Source organism: Aquarana catesbeiana, linkage group LG09, assembly GCF_042186555.1.
Source record: "Aquarana catesbeiana isolate 2022-GZ linkage group LG09, ASM4218655v1, whole genome shotgun sequence".
NCBI lineage: Eukaryota > Metazoa > Chordata > Amphibia > Anura > Ranidae > Aquarana > Aquarana catesbeiana.
In genome coordinates, this window is record NC_133332.1 from 167,974,442 (window position 1) to 167,986,976 (window position 12,535).

General features: G+C 41.5%; 1 protein-coding gene across 2 annotated transcripts in view; it reads right to left on the reverse strand.

Annotated features, from left to right (window-relative positions):
* COL4A5 (collagen type IV alpha 5 chain) overlaps positions 1 to 12,535 on the reverse strand; it is a 233,341-nt gene that overhangs the window by 59,294 nt on the left and 161,512 nt on the right. For both annotated transcript variants that reach the window (XM_073599381.1, XM_073599380.1), the window contains exons 31-34: positions 7,255 to 7,422; positions 5,649 to 5,738; positions 3,781 to 3,930; positions 3,508 to 3,606 (exon numbers count right to left, since the gene is read on the reverse strand). In XM_073599381.1, the coding sequence (XP_073455482.1) occupies positions 3,508 to 3,606; positions 3,781 to 3,930; positions 5,649 to 5,738; positions 7,255 to 7,422 (507 nt within the window). The remainder of the gene's footprint in view (positions 1 to 3,507; positions 3,607 to 3,780; positions 3,931 to 5,648; positions 5,739 to 7,254; positions 7,423 to 12,535) is intronic.

Below are 12,535 nucleotides of genomic sequence, written 5' to 3' on the forward strand. Positions count from 1 at the left end.
AACCGGAGAGTGAGTGCAAAATCTGGTGCAGCTATGCATTGTAGCCAAACAGCTTCTAACTTCAGCTTGTTCAATTAGGCTTTGAAAAAAAAAACCTGGAAACTGATACGTTTCTATGCAGATCTGCACCAGATTTTGCACTCTCCAGTTTTAGTAAATCAACTCCCATGTCTCGTTATAGTTATAGTGTGTTGTTTTTTTTTTATGTAGTTTCCTAGGGTGCCCCAGGTTTTCAAAATCCTAGTCATGCTTCACATCCTTTTACACTGTTTTGAGTTTTTAAGTGTAAAGTTGGACAGATAACGTGTTATGGGTATTGTTAAAGTTTACATATTATTTATATTGTTTAAATAATGATTGGTTCTGTGTCTAAAAGAAGTTTCTATAACATTTTAAGATGTCAGTAAAAAAAATTCCTTGTAAGTACATTTTTATGTATTATTATTATTATGTATTTACATTTTAGTGTCCCAGGACGACATCAGACTTGTGACGAAACGCGACAGCAGGAGCCACGCTGTCCAATGTTCCGGAGGAATGGGCGTTCGTATCGTAGCTGGTTGGCTTACTATCCATGTTTGTTACACCTTACTTACATGTAAGTGATGAAGGTGAATGAGAAAATCCGGACAGCCGCACTCCAGGAAGATGTAGTTCAAAAATGATTTATTATAAATTCTTGAGCATATAGCATACAAAACACTGTGGCAGAAAGTACAGGCAATCAGCTATTAGCTATCAGCTGATTGCCTGTACTTTCTGCCACAGTGTTTTGTATGCTATATGCTCAAGAATTTATAATAAATAATTTTTGAACTACATCTTCCTGGAGTGCGGCTATCCGGATTTTCTCATTCACCTTCAACATGATTCACCACTAGCCAGCACCTGGGTCTCTTTATCCTGGGAGACAATTGAGTTGACACCTGGAGTGGATCCATGCCTGTGCGATGAGAGTTTTCCTGTTACATGTAAGTGATACCGTTTTTTTTAATAAATATTAGTTTTCTTTTTACCTATGGCAAGCTTTTCCCTTTCTTTGGGTTGCCATGAATACGGGAACTGAGGACCCTGGATCCTTTTGAGCTTCTATTGTATGTCCATCTGCTTGCAAGAGGCGTTTGGAGGTTGTTTCTGGTTGGAGTCGCTGTTTGCCATCCCTGGAGAAAAGGCCCCGCCTGGGTATTAGCCACAAGGGATTCAGCTTGTGTTAGCTGGTAATCGTGCATTTCATGTGGTAGAGGCTACACTTTGCATGTTGATTGTGAACTTGTCATCTGCACGAGGAGGACTCTAAGGCTCCCCTTTGTCTATCAGCATCAATATCAGAATTTTTGTTCATGTTGCTGATTTCTTGGGACTCGGTAACCCATGGTGTTGACTCACATACTGTTACTTATTTATTCATGTTATAATTTGTCACATATTAGAATTGTTCACAGAGCGCAGCTCTCATATTTTATAGTTTTTTTTTGTGTCTATCTCACCTAGAGCTGCTGCAGATTTTAGGGTTTATAGGACACAGCACAGTTATTATTTTTACACACATTTTTATGAGAATTTTTAGGATTTTAGGATTTATTTTGCTGGGGCAAAAATGTACTCTTTCCTTTACAGTGACATCCTTGAAAAAGTACAGGGAAGCACAAAAGAGGCACCAAAGATATGTCTTCCACAAAAGGACATACGCACACTGTTGTTCTTCAGACTAACATTTTAGCCAATGTGTCCTCCAAATGTGCACAGATAGGGGAATAATACTAGATATAGGACAGACGATAACCATAATCAACACAGTAGAGTAGGGCAGCAAGAATGAGTACCGAAGGATCATTTGGGAATGACTCTGATGCATTAGTCATATGCTAGTTGGTACACCCAAGGCTTGGCATGACATTACAAAAATCACAGGTTGCAATGCAAGGCCTTTTGAGGAAAACAATGACTTGGAACGAGTTTCCAGTCTCTTGTTTATGGGGTTCCTAAACTTTAGAATGTCCTCATCGGGAATTATCAAAGTCCACAATGGAAGAGCTTCTTCTATAGGGTATTGCTCAGCAAATTGCTTGGGAGGCAAATATGGCTTCACAGGAGTGGACCAACCATCATAAAAAACTCTGAAAGAGAAAATGTAGAAATACGTTTTTGGCCCCTGCGTTCTGAGTCAGCTATCATGGCAGTCAATTTGTGCATAAAATCTGAGATAACCACAGAAAAATCCTCTTTGGATAATGCAGAGGAGGGAGCAATGCTGGTTGGAAATGGAAGAGAGTGTGCGGATTACAGCAGGGGATGATAATCTAGATTGTTGGCATCCTGTCCTTGAGAAGGGACCCTCCAAGTTGCCCCGGCACTGTTAGAGGATCGTGACCTGAAAAGGCCTGCAGGACCGCTTCATTTGCTCTTATGATTTACCATACTGTCTAGCATGTAGAAGTGATATTTTGCCAGAAGGGTGCTCACAATTCTGCTTGACCAAGGAACTGTAAACAACGGCAATAAAGGCAGAACCTTTTGATCCTCACGAGGTGCCGACTGTGAATCTCCTCAGACAGAAGAGGCAGAATAATGGTATGTGTATGCGTACACAGGAAAGTTCAGCGCAGGTGCAAAACAAATGGCGCAATCAACACATTTAAGAAAGAATCACAGCCATGATTCTAGAACGTGCCTGCGACACATAAACTGGGTAAATAGTAGGAGACCAAGTAGCACATTATGCAACAAATGTTGTGGCACATTCTAAGTGGTGAGGACACATACAAGTGCCACAGAACAGAATCAGCAGAGTTTTTACCCCTTAGGGGAATACAACAAGAAACAAAGTACACACTAACAGCAGTGGTGGTCTGCAGAGAACCCTGCAGCAAACAGATAGCAGCAAGGTACCACAAAGTACCAATGCAAGACCCAGTAAGATAGGTCACATTCAAGACAATCTTTGACCCTTCAATGGCATACTTCCAAGGATCATGTACCTAGACCTCTAAAACACTATGCGACTAATGCAGGACATTAAGTGCCTGGAAAGTGCCACAAGCAGAGCCCATCACCTGAAGGTCACATTACAGCCAGACCCAGCATCTTCTTCATGGCTAGGTCTGGGTACAGCCTTCGAGGCAGCACCAAGGATCAGTTGATCTGGAAAACGGCAAAATAAGCTCTTATAGCTCTGCAACAAATGAAGGATCTTGATAAAAATATCTTATTAAAAAATTTAAAAATTTCAAATAAAATGGGATTCCTGAAACATGATGGGAGTGGGAGGGGTTATACTGGTTGATCAACAAGTTTTTTTTTTTTTTGCCAGTATCCAATTCTACTGAAGGTAGTAGTATAACCTAGTAGTCTCAGAGTTATGTCTGACCCTATGTCCTTTAATGAGCAATTAAGAAGTTAATTTGTAGCATTACTTATTTGCCCCACTTACAAAAAGGTACCAGGAAACAAATAAAACGTTTATAACAGCACTACACATTCCCTTTAAGGTAAGAATAAGATACTAACCAGGTAAACCTGAAGCTCCTGGAGGCCCACTTTGACCTGGTGTTCCTGGATTACCAGGCATACCAATATAGCCTTTTTCTCCATTTAATCCCGGTGCACCTTAAAAATAACAGAAGCTTTAACATTATCTAGGTCATCACAAAGTAGGGGCTACGTCAGAAATTTACAGTTAAATATTCTTTTTTTCCAACCATTTATATGTTTGATCCCAATCACATATACAGTATATCTAAAAATATTTTTTAAAAATCGAATGATAAAATCTAGAATTACCATCTCTCCCAGGATCTCCTTTACTTCCTTTACTTCCAAGTCCTCCTCCAATAACAGTTCCTGGTGGTCCTGTAAGACCACGTTCTCCCTTGTCCCCCCTAGACCCAGGGCTGCCATTTAAGCCGGGCTGCCCAGGAAATCCATCAAGACCTAAGAAAGGAAAAGGTATACCATTGCTGGGGTTACACTCATGAGGTCATAGCATTCAAGCATATTTGCGTCGAAATGTTTACTTACACACAACAAGAATAAAGTAATTGTAAAGGCTTGTTTTTTTGCTATAAAAATCACAAACATGTTATACTTACCTGCTCTGTTGCAGTGGATTTGCACAGAGCAGCCCAGATCCTCCTCTTCTTTGGTCTTTCTTCTGTGCTCCTGGCCCCTCCCTCCTGTTCAGTATCCCTACAGCAAGCAGCTTGCTATGGGGGAACCCGAGCCAAGTCACAGCTCCCTGTGTCCAGTCAGACATGGAGTCCTGACCAGGCCCCACCCCCTCTCTCCCCTGATTGGCTAACTGATTTTGACTGACAGCAGCAGGAGCCAATGGCACTGCTGCTGTGTCTCAGCCAATCAGGAAGGAGAATCTCGGATGGCTGAGACATTCGCGGACATCGCTGAACATAGAGGGACCTCAGGTAAGTGTTAGGAGGGCTGAGGGGGGCTGCTGCACACAGAAGGCTTTTTATCTTAATGCATATAATGCATTAAGATAAAGAAAACCTTGTGCCTTTACAACCCCTTTAAGCTCTGTTTGGCATTTCAGGAGCTAATTTTTCTCTGCTGCAGTTAAGCAACATTTATAGGTATTGTTCTCCCAAAGCTGATTTCTCTGACACTCTACTCACTTCTCATATCAGCAAATACCTTGGTAGTTAACAAGCACTGTACACACTGATTTGCTCCTTGTGCTGCTTCTCACTTGCCCAGTTGAGCAGGACAAATTAAGGTATTTACTCTGCCTGAATAATGAAAATGTATTAATGAAAGCAGAGCTGCAATACTGTTGTCTTTTATATCAGCCTAAATTTCCACATTCACTGGCTAAAGATAAATTCCTTTGCAAAGTGAACAGACTATGCGGCAACTCATGAGTGAGCACTCTGCATCGTTCCTTACCCACGAATGTGCAGTCCACTCTCACTCGCAGCAATCGCTGAGCTCAGCATTCTGGTAGCGTGAAAAAGAGCAGACTGTGCATGTGTGGGTTGGGAACAAAGCTGATTGCTTGTTCGTGAGGTGCTGGCCCAATGGAAAAAGCAGTTTGAAAAGTAAGCATTATTTCACAAAATGGAGTACTGCATAGTAATGCCATGTAATGCAAAGGTGATATTTTTGGAAATGTCATTAAAGAAGACTTAACCCTTTAATGGAGTCAGGGATGAGTCTGCTATCCTAGCTAGCAAGGGGCTGAACATACACTGAGGACAGAGTCTCTACCACATGTACACTCCAGCTCGCACCAACATTTGCCATGTGTAGGAATGACAGAATTACATGTCTTTCTGGACTTGGCTTTGTGCACCTTAACTTAATAATTTGGAGGTGTATCCATATAGTTTAGGCCATATAATAAAAAATCACCCAATTTATGCCTGGGGCAACACATATTTCATCATTACTGCAAATGTAAACAATTTGTAAGCAGTTCTGTAAAAAACTGCCATGTTTTTAGCCAATGTGTGTTACACATTTTCGAGACCAAGAAGTTTAAATAATATATTCACCTAGGATTTTGTCATTTTTTAAAAATATATGTTAGGGCTTGTGTCTTTATCTAAATGCAGCTTACATTTCTGTGCATTCAACCAGCTTTTGAGACTTTGAGATGATTCTGGGATCATTTGTTTAAATGGTGATTATTTTACCTTTTTGACCAGGCAAACCAGGATTTCCTGGGGTGCCGGAAGTTCCTGCTGGTCCAGGTGGTCCCATTACTCCCATTTCTCCCTTGGTACCTATATAAAGCAAGAAACTGAAAATTAGGACATTGAAAGGTACAGAAAAGGTATACAAGAAATATGAACTAAAAAATATAGGACAATTCCAGAAAATGTATTGGCTTTATATTGTAGCTACTCTTTTGTTTATTTACTAGAGTAAATAAGACAATAGATCACTTTAAGTTGGTTAGGATATCGCCACAATATCCCATTTCCCTGGCTTACCTTTATTAAGTAACAATTAACGTATTCACAGTTTTTCCTTTATATGTAACTTCACATCTAACTCTTTTCTTCATTTTTAATTTTTAGTTTGTAAGAAAAAAAATCAGATTTTCAGATAGGAGACTAGCATCTTTTTTTGGGGGTAATCCTTGTGCTCATAATTCCTCCTCCTTAATTTGGAATTGCTTGTTTCTTAACTGTCACAAAATGTATTTGGTAACTATAGGAAAGGATTTTAGAACTCAATGTCCAATATTAACATTTTTTCAAGACAGATGTCTCATGATCTATGACTTATATACAAAAAGTCCAGCAGGGAAATTATGGTAAATATAGCCAAAAGTAGAATTTTGCTTTAAATATTGTAGGCACTAAATATTATTTTTCTATCTTGAGCTCTAGGAAGATTTCACAAGTTTCAGATGTCCCGTGACTTTCATGCTTTATCACTGTGAAATGAGAGCATAATGTAGTATTGCCCTGTAGAAAATTGGGCTGCTTGTCCCAGTTTGCCCAAATAAATTACCATACAGCATGAACAGAAAATAAATAAATGCCACTTTTAAGAAAGTTGGTAATGCAATTTAAGATGAAACATATTTTTGCTAAGAGCACACACCTCAAGATGCTTGGCCCATAATAATTACTCACAAAGCCTCTTTTGTGCCCCCGTGATCCATTTTACTAGGTTACTGGGGCCAAGCTATCCCTGCCATCACCATGTTCAACGAGAATGTTCTAATTGGCCATTAGAGTATAGGTTTAAGAGAAGCATTTTTAACTCTCTGCTTTGTAAACAAAATAAACATACTCTTATCTTTATTAAATGCAACGATTCACAAATTTCAATTAGGGTTGCACTGATACCGGTATCGGTGCCGATACTCATTTGTATGAGTACTCCAATACCACTCCGATCCAATACAAATGCTCCAATACCAAAAACTGATACCTTTGTGTTGCGATTTGAGCCCATACAAAATTAATGGGCTCAAATTACACTGCAAAGAATCGCATGTGATTTGAACAGGAATGCAGTGTGATTCCTGACCAAATAACATGCATTTTCCCCCACTGCTCCTGTTTAAACCCAGGCTTGTAATAGTGACTTCAGCCTAGATTAACACAGGAGCCATGCGGGAAACCCCATGCGACAGTAATTGCACCACTCAAATCGTACCGCAAAGGTATCACTACTCGGTATTGGCGAGTACTTGACTGAAAGTATCGGTACTCATACTCGCCAGTAAAGAAACTATCAGTGCAACACTAATTTCAATTATATAAAGACACAAATGTTGCTTACCTTTAGTACCTGGTACCCCATCACGACCTTGAAATCCTGGTGGTCCTGGGGGTCCTGGAAATCCACGTTCTCCAGGAAATCCAGGACTACCACGTTCTCCCTGTGGCCCAGGAATTTCAAATCCTGGAGGACCATTATCTCCTTTATCACCTTGTATACCTGGAAGTCCTGTACAGCAATTGGATATGTTAGAAAGTGTATTCATAAAGATGGTTACAAAGCAAATAACGTACTAATATATTTTTATAAATGTGTTCATGTTTTAAAAGAATATTTCCTGAAATTTAGACCATGTTTCAAAAAGTATGATAAACATCAGTCCTATTTGGCTTACATAATAAACATCAAATTGTGCACTTCCCATTTAATTTATATTCTGTATATGGAAGTAAAAAGACATGAGAAAGAGCATGGTAGACATCAGCCACGAGGACTGACCTGAAAGTATTTCCCTTGAGCAGAGGCGATTCAAGGAGGATAAAATCACTTTTTATAAATACATGAAAAGATAAAGCATTTGTTACCCCAACACTTCATATTGCTGATATGTGCCTGCTGCACCATGTACTTGTATGAGAAAGTATCCTGTTCTCTTTGTATTGCTTCCTTTGTGTGAAATCTCTGGTGTTCCTGCCAGTCTCTCTGCTTTGATATTAAAACCTGACCATACTAAGCAGGACAGCACACTGTGGTCAGCTCTCTGGCTATGCTGGGAACTCAGTGTACAATGATCAGATTTGACATGCCCCTGCTGCACAGCCATTCACTGGGAAGCTCAGTGTGCTGCTGCTTCTCCTCCCCCTCGGCTCTTATGCAGTTGAGAACAGAGGGAATGTGATCATTTATTTTAAAAAAGGGAAAAAAAAATATTTATAATGTATTTTTAAATCTATACAAAAATGTTTTGCCTTTCATTTCTATTTGCATTTCCATAAGAGTTAGTTCTAGCCAAAATTGTAGACTGCTACAAAACAGACATTTTGACTTGTAAATTCCTTGTCTTTTAGTATAGTACAGGACACAGGGCTTATATTCATAGACAATGGGTTATGTGCTGCCATCTTCAGGTGTCTGGACACTGGCAAAAACGTTTACTAGGGTTACCCCTATAGTGCATCTACTGTATATCACTCTGTCCAATCTGTGAGGCTGCAGTTGTTAAATAATATGGAGTGAACAAGACACAGATGAGAGGGACATGTGTCCTGTACTGCAGTGGTACCCAACCTTTTTAGCACCGGGGCCTGGCGTTGTTGAAGAAAATTGTGCCAAGGGGGGGTGTATGTAGCTTTTCGCTGGCAATTTATCGGGGCAATGGCTGGTATTGGCGCTTCAATCATCCCGTCACCATCACTGATATAATGTCAGGATGATTGAAGAGCATTATTTCTATTATTACATTGTAATATATAATGAAATAGTTCAACTCACCATAATGCAGAATGTGCCAGAGTGTCAATTGCCACGTCGCCTGCCACCAGATGTGGATTATAGCTTTCCACATCGCCTGCCTTCAGATGCAGCTTGTCACTTGCCACGTCGCTTGTCACCAGATGCATTTTGTCCCTTGCCACATCGCCTGCCACCAGATGCTTTTTTGTCCCTTGCCACCTCACCTGCCACCAAATGCGGATTGTCACTTGCCTTCAGATGCAGCTTGTCACTTGCTACGTCGCTTGTCACCAGATGAATTTTGTCCCTTGCCACGTCGCCTGCCACCAGATGCTTTTTTGTCACTTGCCACATCACCTGCCACCAGATTTGGATTGTCACTTGCCACGTCACCTGCCATCAGATGCAGCTTGTCATTTGCCACTTCGCCTGCCACCACATGAAGATTGTCACTGCAGTGGTGGCAGCACAGGTGTACGCATTAGTTCAGAGGCAAGCCTGGAGTAGTGGGTAGTGTGGGAGAACAGCGGTAATGGGGGGGTGGGGCGGGTAGTGAGAGATGATCTCATCTCTCTGCTTCCCTGCCTCACCTACAGCAGTGTATCGGTGTTCTGCCACGCTGTGTCAGGGGAGGAGCAGTGATGCGGGCGAGCAGTCAGAGATGATCTCAGCTCTCTGCTCCCCGGCCTCACCTCCAGCATTATAGCAGCCCCGCTGTGAGCATGGAAGAGCGGTGATGCAGGCGGGCGGTGAGAGATGATCTCATCTCTCTGCTCACTTGCCTCAGTATAGCGGCCCCACTGTGAGCACGGAACAGCAGTGATGCGGACGAGCGGTGAGAGATCTCTCTGCTCACTCCGCCGCCACTCGACGGCAGTGGGCCGCGGCCCGGGGTTGATAACCCCTGCTGTACTGTACTTCAAGTTAAGGCGTTTCCAGGTAAGTCAAAATTCTTGTTATCTTAATCATACAGTGCAGGACACATGATCTGTATTCACAGACCATGAGACATACCTAACTGAAGCCCACATCAGCTGAGGCCTGAATGTCTACCTGGTAGAACTTGGAGGACATGTAAACAGGGGACCAGGTTGTGGGCTTGCACATCTGGGATACCAAGGCTTAATGCCAAAAAGCCCAGGAAAATGGCAACAGCCCTGGTGGAATTGGCTTTGATGGGAAAAGGAGGAAACTTTATGTTAAGGGCATAGGCCCTGGAAATGAGTTGTCTGATCCAATTGGCAATGGTGAACCAGGACGTCCTCTATGAGGATTTTTGGTTGGAACAAAAAGCGACTCTGTCTTGCAAAAAAAGGCCATGGCTACCCTAGCCATATCCAAACAATATAAGGCAATTTCTCTGTCAATTTTTGGGACAGGACAGAGGGAAGGGAGGACAATATCCTTATTGAGGTGTTAAGAAGAGACCACCTTAGGTAAAAAGGAAGGTTTTGGTCTCTGCCCAACAAGAAAAGGCTCTTTTCAAGAGAGAGCTGCTAACTCAGAACCACACCTAACAGACATGATAACAACTAAGAAGGCAACCTTAAAGGTGAGGTCTTCCTCACCTTGGCTCATCTGCCAGAAATCTGCGTATGTCTGTGTATCATGTTCTTCTGGGTGAGTTTAGTGTAATGAAAATTACTGCAACAATTTCCTTTATCTTGCACAGCAGTTGGTGGATTTTCACTGAAGGGGAGGCATAAACAAGCTGGAATGGAGTCCAAGAAAAAATCAGAGCATTTTATGCAAGAAGTCTAGAGGATCCTTTGTCACAGATATTGGCCTACTGTTGAACCTGGAGGCCAAAATGTCCACATTTGGTTTTCCCTACCTTAAAGAGATTTTGAAAGATCTTGGGGTGCAGAGACCATTTTCACAGGTCTAGGTATTGAACAGCTGAGAAAGTCCGCCAGCCAATAGTCCACTTGAGGAATGTGGATGACCGAGAATGCTGGAATGTAAGTTTCACCTCATGAGAGCTTTAGACTCTTTTCTTTTAGGGCTGCTTGGCTTCTGTTGCTCCCAGATGATTTATGTAGCTCACTGCTGTAGCACTGCCCGACTGTACTCTAACTGGCTGACCTTGTAAAAGAAAAGTCCAGTTGTGTAGAGCTCTCAGCTCCAGAAAGTTGATGGGCAGTTTTCAATTTTGTGGGGACCATAGGGTAGATTTACTAAAACTGGCGCACACAGAATCTGGTGCAGCCATGCATAGTAATCAATAAGCTTTCAGGGTTTTTTTTTAGTCAAAGCTTAATTGAACAATCTGAAGTCAGATGCTGATTGGCTATCGTACACAGCTGTACCAGATTATGTGTGCATTAGTTTTAGTAAATCTCCCCCCATGTCCCCTGGAATGTTAGGGAGTTGTAAAATTCACCCAAGGCTGTAAGACTCACATCTGTCATTACCAGGTACCATGTCCTGTGAAGAAAAGACTTTCCAGGGAAAGATTGAGATCCACCATGCAAGGCAGAGCTTTTTTTGACTGGACAGAAGCACGGCTGATCCAAGGATTTTATTTGCTTGTTCCATGTTTTGAGGATGTTGGGTTGAAGGAGTCTGAAGTGAAACTCCACAAAAGGAACTGCCTTGAAGGAGACTATCATGAGACCCAGAAACCTAATGCAGAAGCAAATTGAGGGGTGTCATTGTGACCTGAGGTCTGAGAACTGAACTTAGGAAGGAAATCTTTTCCCGAGGGAGGAAGATTCTGGCTTGGACTGTGTCAAGAATATAGGAGTTTTTCTTGTAAACTCTCATAAGTAGAGCCCTCCTAACCCTCTTGTATTGTAATGTAACTGTATTGTCCCCCTTTATAATAATAATAATCTTGTATGTCTACCAATGCAAGAAATTCCCTTTGTCTAAGGGAAGCAATGACAAATCTCATAGATTTAATCCGGAATTTCGGTACACAAAGAAATCTGTTTATTGTTTTTAAGTCTAGTAATAAGCAGATTGCCTCCATTTGGTTTTGGGACTGCAAATAGGTTTGGTTAGAAACATTGAAACCGTCCTTTTGGTGTAAGGCGATCAATAAATCTGCCTTTCTTTGGTCCAAAGCTGGCAGACTGGTAGGTAAAAAAAAAAAAAAAAAAGAGGAAGGGGCATGGAAAGGAGTTCTCTTTTTACCTCTTTAAAATGACACAGAGTTCCAGGGTGTCTCAGAACCAAAGCGGCACACATGTCAACAGATTTTCCCCACTCAGAGGAGTGGGGATGCTACTTTGTTGTGATGAGGGTTTCTAGGAAGGCTTGGTGGGCCAGGACTTGCAAAAGATTAATCCTTTGTTTTGAGGTTGATGCCTGGGGAGAACAGAAAGATCTTCTTCTTTGAGTAGTGGTAAAAATCTTAGGAATAGGGACTTAGGCTTCTTCTTATGGGGTAGAAGTTCCTTTCCCCAAGTTACTTCCTTGATGAAATTATCAAGAGTTTCCCCAAAGAGGCATTCACCATCAAATTACATGCATAGACAATGTTTCTTACAAGCAGAACAAGTTTTTAGCCACAAAATCCTGCACAAATATGCAGAGATAAGAAAATTTTTTGAGACTTGGCTAATTACATTCTCAAAAGCATCAACACAAAGCAATACGGCTGAAGATATCAGCTGCAATTGTTTCTAAGCGTGCACTGTATTCAAATACAGTTTTCTTGTCTCTGTTCTTTTGTTTCGACCAGTTGACGATAGTCTGGCAAATGGGCATGGCAACAATTGCTAGCTGAAGGGCTGGGCCTGCAAGAGCAAAAAAAAAGGCCCCCTACAAGGGCTTTATGCCTATCAACAGAGTCCTTGAAGTAGGGAACATTCTTAATCGGAACTGTAGGCTGTTTATTGAGAACTGAAATGGCAGGATGTCAGAAACCATGAATCAGACTGAG